This window comes from Coffea arabica, chromosome 6e (genome assembly GCF_036785885.1).
Source record: "Coffea arabica cultivar ET-39 chromosome 6e, Coffea Arabica ET-39 HiFi, whole genome shotgun sequence".
NCBI classification, from domain to species: Eukaryota; Viridiplantae; Streptophyta; class Magnoliopsida; order Gentianales; family Rubiaceae; genus Coffea; species Coffea arabica.
Genome location: NC_092321.1, coordinates 60,321,409 through 60,338,455, shown reverse-complemented (window position 1 = coordinate 60,338,455; position 17,047 = coordinate 60,321,409). Strand labels below are relative to the sequence as shown.

At 32.4% G+C, this 17,047-nt stretch overlaps 1 protein-coding gene across 1 annotated transcript; it reads left to right on the top strand.

Moving 5' to 3' along the window:
* Positions 1-9,974: 9,974 nt before the first annotated feature.
* On the top strand, positions 9,975-12,623 carry LOC113696174 (UDP-glycosyltransferase 86A1-like). The gene is made up of 2 exons (XM_027215548.2): positions 9,975-10,805; positions 11,558-12,623. The coding sequence occupies exons 1-2, from the start codon at positions 10,271-10,273 to the stop codon at positions 12,460-12,462; spliced, it is 1,440 nt and encodes a 479-aa protein (XP_027071349.1). The 5' UTR covers positions 9,975-10,270; the 3' UTR covers positions 12,463-12,623.
* Positions 12,624-17,047: the final 4,424 nt, after the last annotated feature.

Below are 17,047 nucleotides of genomic sequence, written 5' to 3'. Positions count from 1 at the left end.
TTAATTCTAAACATTATTAAGCATTTATATTGAATTAAATTTGGACAGAACAAATAAACAAATGAAAAGTATGACAAAATGAAGTAAGTGATTGAAACTTTTAAATTTTAAAATAATCATAAGGTAAAAAATTCAACTGTTGATCTTAAAGATAGCGAATAAAAATTTCAGATTTAAATTGTAATTTGTTAGCATGACTATAAAATTCGAATTAACACTCATTAATTAGATGGTCTTATTACATAACTTAATAAATGAATTATTACCAAAATAGAAAATGTTACAAATATTAAATAAATTTACATGGTGAAATCAAATATAAATATATATGGGTTTAAAACAAAATTATTAGATTTAAACCCATATATATATTGAATAGTATATGTACAGCTACAATTAGTCTGTTTAGGTGAAATCAAATAGATATATATTACATACTATTCGTACTGTTCATGTGAAATCAAATAGATATATGCATGAATTAAAAAAAATTATTTGTGTACATGGTCAATGAGAGATGAAAAAATTCATTTTGTGAAACGTGAGGGATGAAAAAATTTATTTTGTGAATGTGAGGGACGAAACAATTCATTTTGTAAAATGTAAGGGACTATAGATGGATTATGTAAATTTTGATTTGACAATTTTACCCCTAAAAAATACTCACATGCAAGGCACGTGATGAATTCCAACCAAAAATTAGTCGGAAACCTAGATAGGGACCAAATTTGACCAATATGAATTTGTAAGGGACGTAAAAATACACTTTTAAAAGTGAGGGACGAAAAAAGTCATTTTACAGAATGTGAGGGATGTTTTGAATGATTTTTTCAAAAAAAAAAAAAATACTTTTTCTTGTATTTTGTGTTGAAATGAGAATGAGAATTATTTGATAGTTTTCATTTAAATATATCTGATGCAAAAAATTTTGATAATTGAATTAAATAAAAGGAAATTATTTGATTGTTTGCTAAGATTGTCATTGCTTATGATGTGGCTAACAAAAAAAAAAAAATTACTTTGTCCTATTATGAATAAGAAAATTTGATAGTTAACTTTTTTATTACTATTACATTCCTAAATTGGTGGCATCATTACTGATAGACTCTTCATGTCACCTATTATCATGGGGGAAATGCCTATTATATTGATGTAGGATGGCCCTTGCTTCAACAAATCTATTTATCCTGATCGAATAATAATCTTTGGAATATTTGCATGGTATTATCCGCTGAATTCTTCCAATATATAGTGATTTTCTAATATCCCGTTATTGCGCAAGATGTTATTTAAACCTTCTATTTGACAGACAATTCTTTTTTTTTTTTTTTGTTCTTTGGGATGAAAATGGCATTGCTTTTCATCTTTTCTAACGAATCTTAACTCTTTTGTGACCTTCACCATTTACTGAAAGGAAAAAAGGAAAAAAGGGTCCAGAACCATTTAAAGGATTCACCAGTTTTGGCTAGGACCACTTCACCATTATACTCCACTGCAATTATTTTCTGCACTATGTGCAAAATGAAGAGGACAATTTCTTGATATCAATTTTTTTTTTCTTTTGGTGGGTAAGGTTGATTTCAATTTCCACTTGAAAGAATACGACATGAATATGGCTGGAGGATAAGGGCGAAATCCATCTGTAGAAATTCTTGGGACTAAGCAATTAAACCCCACAACTCACATCACAGAGTACTACATGATTATTGAGCCAAAATTTGTTGCAGTGGGAAGACCAAATTATGGTTTGATCTTTTTATGTTTATGTTTTAATATTATCATGCTTTTAAGAAAATATTTTTGTTATTTAATTTAATTTTATTACTTTTTATTTTTCATTTTTATTTTATTTTTTGTTATGTCGTGGGTTGAATCTGCACTTAGCTTTCGTAAAAGTCGTGCATTGCACATCCATAGTACATGGGAATTTCGTAGTAGGAAATCAACTTGAATGCATGTTGTGAAAGTATAGGAAATTTGAATTATTTATTCAAAACAAATTAAAAAAGAATAGGTGCGTGAATTATACTAAAACCAAGAGGATGGTGACGGTTTATAGGATTATGTACACAATCTATTGAATACTAGTATAGGGTTATTTGTTTTCTTTTTTCCTTTCAAGTATGAGTAAGGTTTTTTTTTTTTTTTTTTTTTGCAGAGATTTCTGAGTTTTTGTTTTGTGAAAATGCCATTCTTTATCATCTGATCTAATGAATTATAACAATTTTATAGTCCAACTTCTTCTTATTTTGGTTGGAAGTAAGAGGAATTATACTATATCTACATGGATTTGTTAATCAGGTCTTTTTTGGTTGAACTTTTAATAAATCTACAAAAATAAAGGGGCCTAACGGAACAGATGGTTGAATACACTCAAGTTTCTGTATTCAATCTAAATCTTTTGTAAACTTCGAAGGAAAGAATCACGAAAACCATTTAAATGATTTAACAGTTTTCCTTGGGACCACATTCTTGATTAAACTGCAAGCAATTATTTTCTAGACCAAATGTAATTTAGAGGAAATTTCTTGGTCAGCCCTGATCTAAATTTTTTCATCTGGTTAACTGTATATGGTTGGAAGACCATGTTATGGTCAAATTATTTTCTGTTTTTTTGGAGACGCTAGTTTTAAAGAGATATCTTAAATATTTTTTATACATATTTTATGGATTAAAATTTTTTACATTGATAATGTATATAGTAACAGGTTTAGATTTATAATAATAAATTAAAATTAAATTAAAATTATAACTTTTCCAAGATTAGCATGCATCTTTTCTGACTAGTGTACACCATAAGTGAAAGAAGGATTAATTCGGCGAGGGGGAGGATTGGGTTGGGTGGTACGGGTGAAGGGAGTGTAAGCAAGAGATCTCGAGTTCGAATCCTCCCGCTTACACTAAAAAAAAAGGATTAATTCTATATTATTAGTTACGTGATGGGTTGAACTTTCACTTACCTCTAGTAAAAATATCGCATTTGCAATAATGTGTATTGGACAGAAGGTATCATGTCCTTTGTCATTTTGTTTCCACAATTGTCTGGCACTTTCTAACAGGTTTATCCATGCCTCCTTGGCACTTTCTATTGAAAATCACTAATTCGATAGATCAAATGCAACTGGACCAAATAATAGTCGAGTTGGACCACTGAAAATGGCAGCCAAAAAAAAATGTTGGGGAGTGGGAGCATCCTATGGCAAGCTGGAAAGTGATGTATAACTCATGACCAACCCATGGAGAAATTGCATATTAAAATCTTGATTCTTGCCAATAATTAATAAAAGGGAAAATGGCCATTTTGATCCCTTATAATTGGAGTTTTGACTACTTTAGTCTCTTATCTATCACCACAATCATTTTAATCCCTTCTTTACCATAATGAGTCAATCTAGTTCTTCTAATGGAAAATTGAAAATTTCTAACGAAGTTACTCTCATGCAGAGTATACGCACGAATAAAAATGACCATTTTACTCCATTATTATCAGAGTTATGCCCAATTTTTTTCCTTATATGTCATCACAAACCTATTAGTGCATGTGTGTGTGTGTGTGTGTGTGTTTTTTTTTTCTTTTCAAGTGTGCTCTTTATTTTTTAATTTCAAAGCTAGACTTACGGTACACAGTATCGGCTCCATTAGGGTTTTCTAAGTTCCTTTTAAAAGTCCTATATTGATTTTGTTTTATGAGAATTTGTTGAAAGGATTAAATTAGACACAACTTTGAAGATAATGGGCCAAAACAATTATTTTTAATAGTGCACGTGCATTGCATATGACTAGCTCTATTAGAAATTTTTAGTTTTCTGTTAGGGGTCGTAGATTGGCTTGTTTGTGTAAAGATAAGAGACTAAAATAGTCACAGTAATAGATAAGGGACTAAATTAGCTAAGAATCCAAAGATGAGGGACTAAAATGTCCATTTTTCTTAGCAAAAGTCAAAATCTGTCTAGAAAATGACATCCAATTTTGATAATGTGAAGTAAAAATATGTTGATATAGATCATAGGTAGATTTAGTTGACCCATTAAGAATTTGGTAGGAGGTCACCGTCTTAGCTTTAATAAGTATCTCCCTAAAAAAAAAAAACTTTAATAAGTATCATAACTCCCATCTTCCATGAGATCATAGCTGTAGATGCATTATGCGGATGACTTGAGGTTTATTCTGGATTACTTGTTTATCCTAAGGTATCAAAATCAATCTAAGACAAAACATTGAATGCTCTCTCTAAGTTCTCAAACTTTAGGTGACTTGAGTTAGTATTCACAGCCAATTACTGCTGAAGAGGTTCATAAATATACTTGAGAAAAATTAAAATTTCATTAAAAGAGTCATTCTTTATTGTCACACCTAGATCAAAGAAAATAATTCAAATTAAATTTTAATTAATGTCATTGGATCCTTCTAGCTAGTGGTCAAGAATTTTAAAATTAAAGAATGTGTTGGAATTAGAGAAATCCATGAATAAGAAAAGGGGGCATGGTTGGATGGTAAGTAGAGATAGCAAAATGGGCGGGATGGACGGGATCTACTTGGATTTGAAATAGGACCGAGTAATATGAGTTTAGACCCAATTTTACCCATATCTATTTTGGGACTAATTTGGGTGAGATCACTTCGGAATGAGTTTAAATTGATCCCGTCTAATACTCAAATCTATTTTCTGTATTCTTTTTTTTCTTTAATTCTTTTTTATATTTTATATAATTTTAATATTTTTGATTTATTAAATTTCTTTTGGTCTTATTGCGAATTTATATATTCCTGAATTGTCTTTTTTCTCAAATTTTCTTTTATTTATTTTCTATGTAAGGTTACTAAATTTTAGTTGAGGAAAAAATAAGACTTATAAAACTTAAAAAGAATTTTATTTATGATTATAAAGAAATGCCATTTATGGACTTGTGTTTATACTACTAGAGTCTGTGAAAAAGCATGACTAGCGAAATTAGTTGTAGCTCAACAACAAGGTGCAAGGATGAAAGTTTAGTTGCATTAAAAATTTTCACATATGCATCAGAGGCACATGAACATGAATGGTTCAGACCAATGTTTTAATAGGTGAAGGCATCAGATAGGACGTTTAGTGTTGGGACGAAAGCCCTGAGGCATGAGGGGTAAGCCTTGTGAACTTTTTTAATATATATATATATATATATATGATATATATTATAAAAAAGTCATTTGAAGATATAAATAAATATAATAAAATTAGATAAAATTAAGAAAATTTATACAGATAAAGAATTATTATTGTATAACTATAACTAATAATTTAAGAAACATAATATTAAAATTAGCTGCACAAAAAAGCAAAATAATTAACATTACAAAAAATTCAATCTTAGAAACAAACTAGATACAACTTAGAAGTCATCACATTATCAAGCACTTAAATTACAAACACATAAATTCAAGTAGACACAAACTTCAAAGTTTAATTGTTTCAATAAACAGACTTAACTACTATCAAAAACTATTTTAGCAACCATATTGCTTATAATACATAACAAGGACTAGCACCGATAATTAGAAACAAACTGACAAATAAGATGATACTATTCATCAAAGTAAATATCATCCGTCATCATCTTCATCTAGTGTATAGACACTAGGTAATTTTCTTTCAATAGTTGATGGTGGTTCCGAAATTTCTATCACATCACAGAATCCAATCTGCAGGTAACAATATCTTTTTCTTTACCTTTCTTGTTTAACCATATATTATATTTCAAATAAATTCATATCAAATTCACTCAATGTCTCAATATAATAGATAGTAAATTAGTAATAAAGTTGAATATTAAAAAGTTATAAACTTAATTGATGAAGTTAATTTTTTTTCTTTTTTTAAGATAATTTGTGGGGCGTACGCTTTCAACGCTCCACTTCAGAGACGTGCCCAAATGCTTGGACTTACGCCCTGATCTCTTGGGCGTATGCCTCAGAACACTTTCGCCTTATGCAATTGTCCAGGGGCAGTATTGGAACGCCCCGCCCTGGGACAAGGTTCGCCTTACGAACGCCTTTTAAAAGATAGGTTGAGTGAACAAGTAAAAAATAACACTGTTTCCTATATTTTATTTCACTTAACGGCCAACAATTTTTCAAAATCATTTTGCCTAGGTAACTAGATGATCTAATTTAAAACTCAATCAGGAATTATTATCTGAACTTTTCCTTGCAATATAGAAGAGAAAGGAGAGCAGGATTTGAGGGTACATGAATTTCTAACTGCATGACCCTGCTTTATTCCCCATGTCTTCAGTGACAACAACAATATTTTTCCATTTCCTTCTAGCATGGAGGTTTATTGACAATTTATATTTTCTAGTACGCTAATCTTACCATCAACGGCACTCAACCACAATGAAACAGATCAAGAATTCAAGGAAGGGTCTCATACTTTAGACTTTTAGGCTGAATAGTGAACCTCAATATTGATTGGATAACCACGTGAAAAATCCTAGATTTTGGTGAGATGTTTGAACCCCAATGGATATCCAGGTATCTCTAGAGAATTCCCATCAATTGATGGGTATAAATAGAATTAGTCCCATTTCAAGTGTAACCTCAAAATTAGAATACCCATCCCTCCTAAAATTCTTTTAGACATGGGTAACCCATGTACACTTAGGACAAATTGCCATCTCTAGTGGTAGGGGGGAGAGAGTGTAAGTGAGAAGTTATGGGTTCAAGACTTTCCATTTACACTAAAAAAAGAAAGAGAAATCAGTGAATAAGTCACTCAATCATCCTGCTCAAAAAAAAAAAAAAAAAAAAGTCACTCAATCTGTCAAATAAATAAAACAAATAGTTGAATATCACGAAAACTTGCTGGCCCATTGTGAAGTTTGCTCAAAAGACTTGCACTCAATTGTCAAATAAATAAAACAAATAGTTTAATATCAAGAAAACTTGCTGGCCCATTGTGAAGTTTGCACAAAAGACACGCATTGACTTGCAAGCGATTAAGTGGCGTCTTGTCCAATAGATAAAAATTTTGCAGGACCCTATAATTCCCTGTGGTGTCTTGTCCAATTAAGTAGCTCTGTGTTCTGCATGCAAAGTTGGGAATGATAAATTCTTTGACTAGGAGGAAAAATTCTATTTTGCTTTTGGTCAGCTTAGTGAGTTATGAAATTATGCATCAAAATTATATCTAGCAAATTCAATATATATAATTTTCTAGAGTAAATTTTAAAGGAATGGAAGCAAATGTGGAAGGCTGCTTTGGATACATGGTTAAGAATCTTCATTTGTTGTTGAATGGTTAGGCTTAGAATTTCTCTTGAACCTAAAAATGTGTCTTTATGTGTAGAAACAATTACTCTTTATCTCTTATAAAATTTTCCAGTCTGCATTTGTTTTTTTCTGGTAGGACCCATTTTCGACTAATTTTCTACCAAAATTGACAACTGAATCTTAGATATTTTAATTAACTGTGGGAAAGGATTCGTCCATTATTTCCCCTCTAATCCTAAAAGGGTTGGATGTAGGCATGTCAATGGATAGAATTTGGGTTGAATCCCCTTGATCCAGATTTAGATCCATTAAATTTAATTAGATTCAGACATAGACCCAAACCTTTATAGGTCTGAAAAAGCAAATTCAGATTCAAACCCTCATGGATCTGAGTATGCAATATGTATTCATTGTATTTTTCTAAATATACTAAAGTAAAAATATATTAAAAATATATAAAGTTCAAAAATAATATAAGTGCCATCTAATTTTTACTTTCGAATAATAAAATTAATATTCAAGAAGTTGAATGCAATATTGTGAACTTAAAAAAATTGTAATGGACTATTTCTATTTATTTTCAAAATTTTGTATTTATATCCAAACTTTCATTTGTTTGCCCTTATTTTTCTCTTTTACTTTTCTCCTTTTCCTAAAAAGTTTGTACTAATTACAATGACAACTAGAATTAGTTTGGAAAATAAAACAATAATGAAGTCTTACTGTATTCGATTTAATGGCCATAGAATATTAAATTATTTTGTAAATTTAGTAATATGTATGTATGTATGTATGTACACACACATATATAGATATAATTTAATTATACATATATGGATTTGGATATGGATCATGAGAAACCAGATCCTACCCAAACCCACGACTTTCTTATAAGATTTGGGTTAAATTAAATCCATATCTTATCCAAGTGTATTAGATTTAGATTGAATCTACGTAAGATTCAACCCATTGACATGTCTAGTTGAAGGCTACATATCTCTCTTCGATATTTGGTTCTTTTGGTTTAGAATATCTAGGTATGATTTAGCTGTTTCCTTTTTATCCCCGCGGCAAACAGGACATAATTTATCTGAATTTTCTTTTTCCTACAACAAAAGAAATTAAAGACACTCTATTTTTGGTACAATAAATTGTTCTTGTCATTTTATAAGTTCTATTCATATTAATTTGTTCAAGTAGCATTTCTCGTGTAGTGCCCTACATGCAACTTTTCGCCCCTAAACTATACTATTGTCACAAACTGCACTAAAAATTTTATTTTAAAATTCACATTATTATATTTTTTTCTAGCATCCAACTCAGCAACAACTCAATTTTTGTGATTTTTTGATAGAAAAAAAAATGCACGTGAGCGTCAAATGCTACCTATAGCAATCATATATTTTTGTAGGAAGAAATTAAAGCTGACTGGTTATGCAATGGAAACTAGTCATTCCATTTGAAAATTCCCCATAAAATATTGCAATGCAGCAAAAAGAATTTCTTCAGGGAATAGCTGTTACCAATAGAAAGAACATTGAACAAATTTATCAAAAATTATATAGAAAGATTTTTCATATGACACTCCCCATGGTTTGTTGCATATGGAGAGCTTAGATGCATCTGTTTTGTCCAAAATCTACAAAGACACTGGGTTTTGGTCTAAATTAGAGAGCTAAAAAAAACTTCAAGGTGCAAATTGTACACAAAATGTTAGTTTCTTGTGCAATATATGACTCGAGTAGTTCGTTATAGGTAAAAATGACATTGAGGGCTGTGTGATTTTCTCATTAATACCATAAGCCAAGAATTAGTTTTATACCAGAAAATTCCAAATTCTTGAAATAAGAAAAAAAGGAAAAATCGAAATTCTCATGATTAGTATATGATGCAGAAAAATAGATGCGAGTGTGAATTTACTATTCCTACCCTTTTATGTTGAATGCTTTCCTTTGGTTTTGAGCATTTCCAAACTGTCATAATTAGTCTGTCAAAATTTAGAAAAAAGGAAGCCAACTTGGTGGTATTATATGTATTTATTTTCATTTAAAAAGGATACCCACTCAGATCTAATTCCATCCGTGAAACATTTTTGTTTTCATTTAACGTGTCAAACTTGAAATCTAATTAAGCTAATAAAAACAAGGAGACAATGACATATAACTTTAAAATTACTTTTTCGATTTGTTTTTTGGTGCAATAATTAGTTCTTTGTGTTCAAATTTGTTGCATAGTTGCGATATTTCACGGTCGAAAGAGTAAAAAATGGACTATTCCAGGATTCGAATCTCCATAAAAGCCAAGACAGTGGAAAATTGGCTTTCATTTCCAACCATGTTGCTAATGTTCTGACTTTGTGATTGGTCCATTATGTTCCTAAGCATCCTTGGATTTGCTTTCCCAATGAATTTGTTGTTATCCTATCCTCAGCATTATTCTCCAATCACATGGCAGGAAAAAAAAAAGAGAAAAATATTAGTTCTCAGAGAATTATTGGTTAACAATTGTTCATAGCATTCAAAATTACGTGAGAGGGTCAGTGCGGCTCGGGTCTAGTACGGTTTGGTTCGATTATTATATTTTATTATTATTTAGTGTATAATTACATTACATTATTATATTCGGGTTAGTGATGTATATGAATAAAATATTTGAGATATATCTAGTGCAAAATTATAATGTATTTGTATATAAAAAATTTAAACATATACAATAACTGGATAAATCACACGAAATACAATTATATTGAGTCCTTGTCACAAAATTACAATATTTGTCACCTATTTTCTTAATATTTCTTATTAGATGCCTTTGCAAATGTATGACATGGACCAAAATATATCCATGGGAATTCATATTGACATGCAAAATGTCCGAACAAGATAAAAATTAAGATGATCACAGCAATTATTTTATTTTTAAATTCCTCTACCTTGCTCTCCCAGTGTTAAATACAAGCATGCAACTCCCTTCTCAATTGTGACAAGCCAAAAAGCCTAGTAAACTATCTACCTTACAAGAAATGGGAGAGATTCAACCCAAACCACATGCCCTCCTGTTGCCTTATCCTCTCCAAGGCCATGTCATACCTTTCATTCACCTAGCCACAAAACTTGCATCAAATGGCTTCATCATCACCTTTGTTATTACAGAATCGATACACCACCAAATAACGAGATCCAAAAACCAAACCAACCACTACAAAGAAGGCGGCATCAACATCTTCGCCGAAGCACGAAAATCAGGGCTGGACATAAGATATGCAACTGTGAGTGATGGATTTCCACTTGGATTTGATAGATCACTCAACCATGATCAGTTCTTTGAAGGAATTGTTCATGTTTTCTCAGCTCATGTCGATGAAATTGTGGGGAAGTTGGTTCAGTCTGACCCTCCAGTTAATTGTCTGGTTATTGATACTTTTTACGTATTTGCATCACCAATTGCCAGGAAGTATAACCTTGTGAACATTTCTTTCTGGACTGAACCAGCTCTAGTTTTCACTCTCTATTATCACATGGACCTATTGAGGATAAATGGTCACTACGATAACTATGGTATTTCCTCTATCTCTCTCTGGTTGCATGCATCTTAAATAATTCTTACCTAGTAGAACTATATATTATATATTCTGCTAGTATTGTAAGGGATAAGCATATGCATAGGACAACAAGACTATATCAACCACAGAATGAAGTATATATACCACTCATTCATATGGACATATTAATTCAGGTTTCTTATAGCAAAAAGAATCTTTTTCTGCAGTTTCTGCGTTAGCCTTGCCTCCCTGTTATCATCTTTTTGGACTAGACTGCTGTACACCCTTTAAAATTTGGTGTTTATTTCATAGATAAATGTGAGGAAACTTATTCTTTTTTTCTTTTTGAAAGTTATTTCGAAAGAACTTGGTACATACAACAGGTCATGAAGAAAAAGAGTGGAGGTGGGTAGCTTCAAAAACTACTAGGAATATCTATTTTTGGAATAGTAAGAGGTGATGTGAGAAAGTGACACAAAGGAATCCTCTCTTGCTTGATAACGTAGTAAACGAATATGGTATACTCAAGTCAATAGATATATAATGAACTTTTAAGTTAAAAAATTCCAATTACATAGAAGTTAATTTTATGGAGATATAAGTTCATTGTAGATTAATATCAAGAAATATGTAAAAACCGACAAAACTTTTACTATAAAAAGAGTATTTCTAATTATAGGAAAAACCTCAAAGTAGTTAAACTTATCTAAAGCCCGATATATATCGAATTCTAAGTGCTCATGGTGTATTCTCTTGTTCCTTAACTAGATAAACGAGAGGACATCATCACATACATACCAGGGGTGGAGTCAATAAAGCCAACCGATCTGACATCTTATCTTCAAACTGATCCAACCACAGTGGTGCACCGGTTAATCACCAAAGCATTTGTGGATATTCGAAATTCGGACTTTGTAATATCCAACACTATAGATGAACTCGAACCACAAATAATCTCGGTTCTACGAGAAAATCAACCTTTCTATTCAATCGGACCAATTTTACCCACCGGTTTGACCAAAAGTTCGGTTCCGGTGAGCATGTGGTCCGAGTCGGACTGTGGCCCGTGGCTCGATACAAAGCCTAAGGGCTCGGTTTTGTATATTTCCTTTGGCAGCTATGCTCATACTAGTAAACATAACATTGTGGAGATAGCTCATGGTTTGCTTTTAAGTGAGGTAAATTTTGTTTGGGTTCTTCGGCCTGATATTATAAGCTCAGAGGAAACCGATTATCTTCCAACCGGATATGACCGATTGATAGAATATAGTGGCATGATCGTGCCATGGTGCTCGCAAGTTGATGTGCTTTCTCATCCAGCAGTCGGAGGGTTTTTAACGCATTGTGGATGGAACTCTATATTGGAGAGTATATGGTCTGGTGTTCCAATGATTTGTTATCCATTATTGACCGATCAATTCACAAATCGCAAATTAGTGGTGGATGACTGGAAAATTGGGGTTAATTTACACGATAAAAGGTCGGTTACACGCGAAGAGATTGCTGAGAATATTAGATGTGTGATGAGTGGGAAATCTTCAGATCGATTTAAGCAAGAGATCAAGAAAGTTAAGAAGACATTGGAAAATGCATTAGCAAGGGGTGGTTCGTCACAGAAAAATCTGAACCAGTTTACTATGGATGTGAAAAAGAAAATTCGAAAGAATCAATAGTGGTTTGCTATCAAGTTTGAAGATCAATCTTGATTTGTTTAGCATAGGAATAAGGAGTCAAAATTCGCCACTCCGACTTCCCATTTAGTTTCTTGAACGGGTATCCTTTGTATTGAGTTTGTCAGGTCACTATTTCAAATTAGTAGTTTATTTGGCGCAAACATTTTTTTTTACTTTATGTTCTTCCAACTTTACCTTCATAAAATTCACTTATTACTTTACTATCTAAACACAAATTATTAAAATAACTACCTGTAACTATTTTTAATCATAACTCATATAAATACATCTTGACAAAATGACTAACTCTAGGCATTATAACTATTAAAGTAACCATTATTTGATGAGAAAAAAGGTTAAAATACCACCATTTACTTTAGTAATTAAAGTTTTATATAAAATTAATTCATAAAAAATTATTTCTGAATTGCACATATATACCAACTTAATAATCCTGATACCAAATTAGTAAGATATTATTAACTAATTCTTAATAATCCTCATACCAAATTAGTTGTCGCAGTGTGACAAACAAGCTCCGAATACTCCAGGATTGGAATGTTTCGGTTAGTTTCGTGACATTTGGAATTCAAAATTAGTCTCATACGTGTTTTGGTTACTTGAAATGTAAAGGGATCCAAAAGTTTTGCCTCAAATTACCAGAGGACATCTGCAAAAAATTACTAGGGGACATGTTTGTGAAAGACTTTTGCAAGTTAATTAAAATCATAAATCACATCGACTGGACATTTTATGGTATGATGATGATTTGCTAATGTGATTCATTATTCTTCTGATCAGTTTTGTCCTTTTCCAAAGATTAAAAGAGGAGGTCCTTGTCAATTTGTCATGTCCTGTACTCCAGTTCGTGGATGCTGATTGATTTATGTGTATTCGTCGGGGTTCATGCAGGAGTTAATAATTGTGTTAGGATGATTGTAGGTGTTAGTATAGAAAGCTGTCTAAGCATAATTTGCTTAGCAGCATAATTATAGGAGATTTGTTTAGTATAATAGTCTTTTATTATAGGAGATTTGTTTTTTTTTTTTTTTTTTTTTTTTAAAGGATACCATCCCTTAATATATTAAAAACCGAGAAAAAAAAAATACATCAAATTAGAGGGGGGCCAAACCTGACCTCTGTTAAAGAAAAAGAAACATGTAATGATGGAAAATAAACACACATATAAAGGAATTGTAAAGACATAACAGATCAATCCAAAGAAATCATCCACACGAGGGTGCTCCACATTTGTGTGACTGCGAGTGAGCATTGGAATTTGGTTTGAGATCTTGACGTGTTTGCATTGTTTTACCTTTTTTTGAAAGCTGTTTCTTCGCTTTCTTTGAAATCACTTGGGTAAATTGCTGTTGTACTAGATTCTGGTCTTGATCTTTGTGTTTGTCGTGTTGTGAATCGTCTTCTTCTTCTTCTTTTTTGTCGTTATTGCATGTTATACTTGAACGAATAAAACTAATTTGATGTGGTCGGGGAAGTGTACCATGTAATTTTTCCCATTTAACCTCTTCGAACACATCTTTGAAAGCTGGCACTGGATTTTGAGGCACCGTGGTTTTCGTTTCTGTTCTTGTACTTGTACTTGGAACCACAAGGAGTGGTAAGGCAATGTCGGGGTCAGTGGTGTCGACCTTTTGATGATTATCGTCTCCCAAATTCTGCTTCTCAAAAGCTTGGGACCCATCACTTTTATTCCAATTAGAATTTTCAGCATTTTGATTTCTAATTGAAGTATTGTCGGCCATTTGCTGCTGACCATCTCCCAATATTTGCTCCACTAGAATATGGGACTCCTCACAATCATTTCCAGCAATGTGATCGCATGGTCCCTCCCTTTGGTCAACAACAACGAACTTTGCTTTTCCATGCTTGACAGCTTTTTCGTTGCAGTTTTGCCCTAGCACAGCAGCCCCCTCTATGGGCTCCATCATGCCTGGGCCTGCTACCACGTTCAGCTCCACCAGCGCCAATTCTCCCGTATTAGCAGTCCCTTCCAGCTCTTCCTCTGGTTCGCCAATCACGCGGTCAGCCATAGCGTGAAGAATGGCATCAGCAGCAGCCTCTATCCCCTTCTCCACAAGCACAACTGATAAGAGTATATTTTACGTATTTTTAGTGTGCTTTATTAATTAGTTTTGGTGTGTTTTATTTAGTTTTATAAATAATTAACTAAGGTTTTGGTAAAAATCTACATTTTATGTTAAAGTGGCTAACATTGCATTTTTATGGATTTTTATGGTAAAAACTTCATATTTTGTAGGTTTAATGATTCAATCATCAAATGAAGTGCATTGAGAAGATATTTGGATGATTGATGATGAATTAAAGTGGTGAAAATAAAATATGAAGTGTAAAAAGGAAAAATGCAATTTGAATCAAGAAAAGTCAGGTTTTGACAACTCTGACACGTTTTGGTATTTTGACTATATCTGGAGCTACACTGATCGGATCAAGGTGATCTTGGTACCATTTTGAAGCTAAGAGATATATCTACATTTGGTATGAAGACATCAAAGTCCAATTCATCCGTTTTCATAGTCCAAAAGTTGAAATACCGAAATTCAACTCAGCTGTCCAAAGTGGAAAACAGAGTTCCGACCAGTGTTTAGTATTTTGATCATATCTCAGTCTACAAAGCTCCGATTTGGATGATTCTTGAAGCATTGGAAAGCTAACTCAAAGATATACAACTTTGGTGTTTTGCACAAAATCCAGTTCGGCCTGCATCATGGAGAAAATTGCAGTTGAAGTAAGGACAAAGTGAAAACGCGAGTGCACAAAACGCGAGTTGTAGACGCGTTTTGTAAAGGCGCGTTTTCTGGCCGAAATTCTGCAATTTGCTCAGTCAATTCTCTTGTGTTCATACCACTTTCCAGCTATAAGTTGCAAGAGAATTCGGTGCACATGCTTCAGAAGACAAAAGGGCAGACAAGGTGGCTTATTTTCAAGTCAAAAACATTTGTTATTGACTATCCTAACAAAGTTGAGATTTGGGAATCAAAATGTGGAAATTGACTTGGAAAAATGGAGCTCTTAAGCAGTTTATATGCAGAGACATTTTGGGTGGTCTGAGATAGGAGGATACGGGAGAAGCTTGAAGAGTGCAGAAATGTAGTTCTTCCATTTCCTTTGTGTAGGATAGTTTAGCTAGTGTAGTTCATCCATTCTTGTATATTATCTAGATTAGGATGAAAATGGAGGATGAAGAAGGCAAGGAAGAAAGCTCATGTGACAAGGGTTGTATTCCTTCCAAACTCTTTATCTTTTGTATTTGATTCCAAGTTTAGTTAATATACAAGTTCTGGATTTTATATTTAATATGTGTTTTTAAAGTTTATACCTTGGGTTTGGTTGAACTTCCTATGATTGTTAGTGTTTATTATTTGGCTATTTGATTGCTAGTATTTGAGCAAGTTATTTAGCACTTTAGCTCTTTAAATCATGATTAATCTGGTACCATTAATTGTGATTATCTAAGGTGTTATTTCTGCAATGAAAATTGAGATTTAACATTAGTTCAAGAAGTGCTAAACATAGGGAGTACACTCACGAGAGTAGAGGTGCACCTATGTGGTTTTTAGTGATTCATTTCATGTAATTTCACTGAAGAAATGAACTTGTAGCTAATTTCATAACCATGAGAATAGGTATGGATTAGTTATAAGTATAATTGATTCACTACGAAAGTAGGATTCAAATGCATTAGGAAATTACACCATAATTAGCCTAGATGTAGTACTCAATGATCCAAATATAACACTTGCATGAGTAGTTAGGGATACCACAACCTAAGGAGCTTTTATTTGTTAATTTCTTGTATAAGTGCAGTAGGTTAAATTTCTTATTATTCATTGATAGTCTAAATAATAGAGAAGCTTTAGTAATACCGGTAATTGTTCACTCTTCCCTGTGGGATCGACCCGATATATACCCTAAACTACTAGTTGATCTGTATACTTGCAGTGAACGGGTGTAATTCGGTATTTTTTAGCTTGCACGTATGTAAAATACCCGTCAAGTTTTTGGCGCCGTTGCCGGGGAAGATTTGGCAATATCGGTGTGAAGAGTAACTTTATTAGTTTAGACATTTTATTAGTTATTGTGTGAATGTTATTTTCTGTCATTTTAGTATTTTCTGTGTGTATGCATTTTATCACCTATTCTTCTTACTAATTTTGCTCTTAAGTTGTTTAAAAGCAATTTTAGGTGATGAGGAGGATAGATCAATTTGAAGGACAAAGCTTGAGAAATGAAAGATTGGCAATGGATGGTTACCTAGTGCAAAGCTCCTTCAACAGAGGTAACCAAGAAATTACTGAAGGTATGTCTTTTGAAGATGGTTTAAGGTGCTTAAAGGCAAAATTTGATGTTATGATGGACACAATTATGCATGAAATTGAGCAAGCGAGGAATGTTAATACTTTTAATTCTTATCATGTGATTTGTGACTTGTGTGGAGGTTATCATGCTACTAATACATGTATGCAAGCACAAAATGTGGATTATTATTATGAATTAGAGCATTACAATCCCTGTTTTGATCAATATAGTGCTAATTGGATCAATT

Bases quoted from the DNA above. Each gene is read 5' to 3' on its own strand.
- LOC113696174 (XM_027215548.2), top strand. From the start codon at position 10,271: ATGGGAGAGATTCAACCCAAACCACATGCCCTCCTGTTGCCTTATCCT. The intron at 10,806-11,557 runs GTATTTCCTCTA...TTCCTTAACTAG, and splicing joins TGGTCACTACGATAACTATG to ATAAACGAGAGGACATCATC.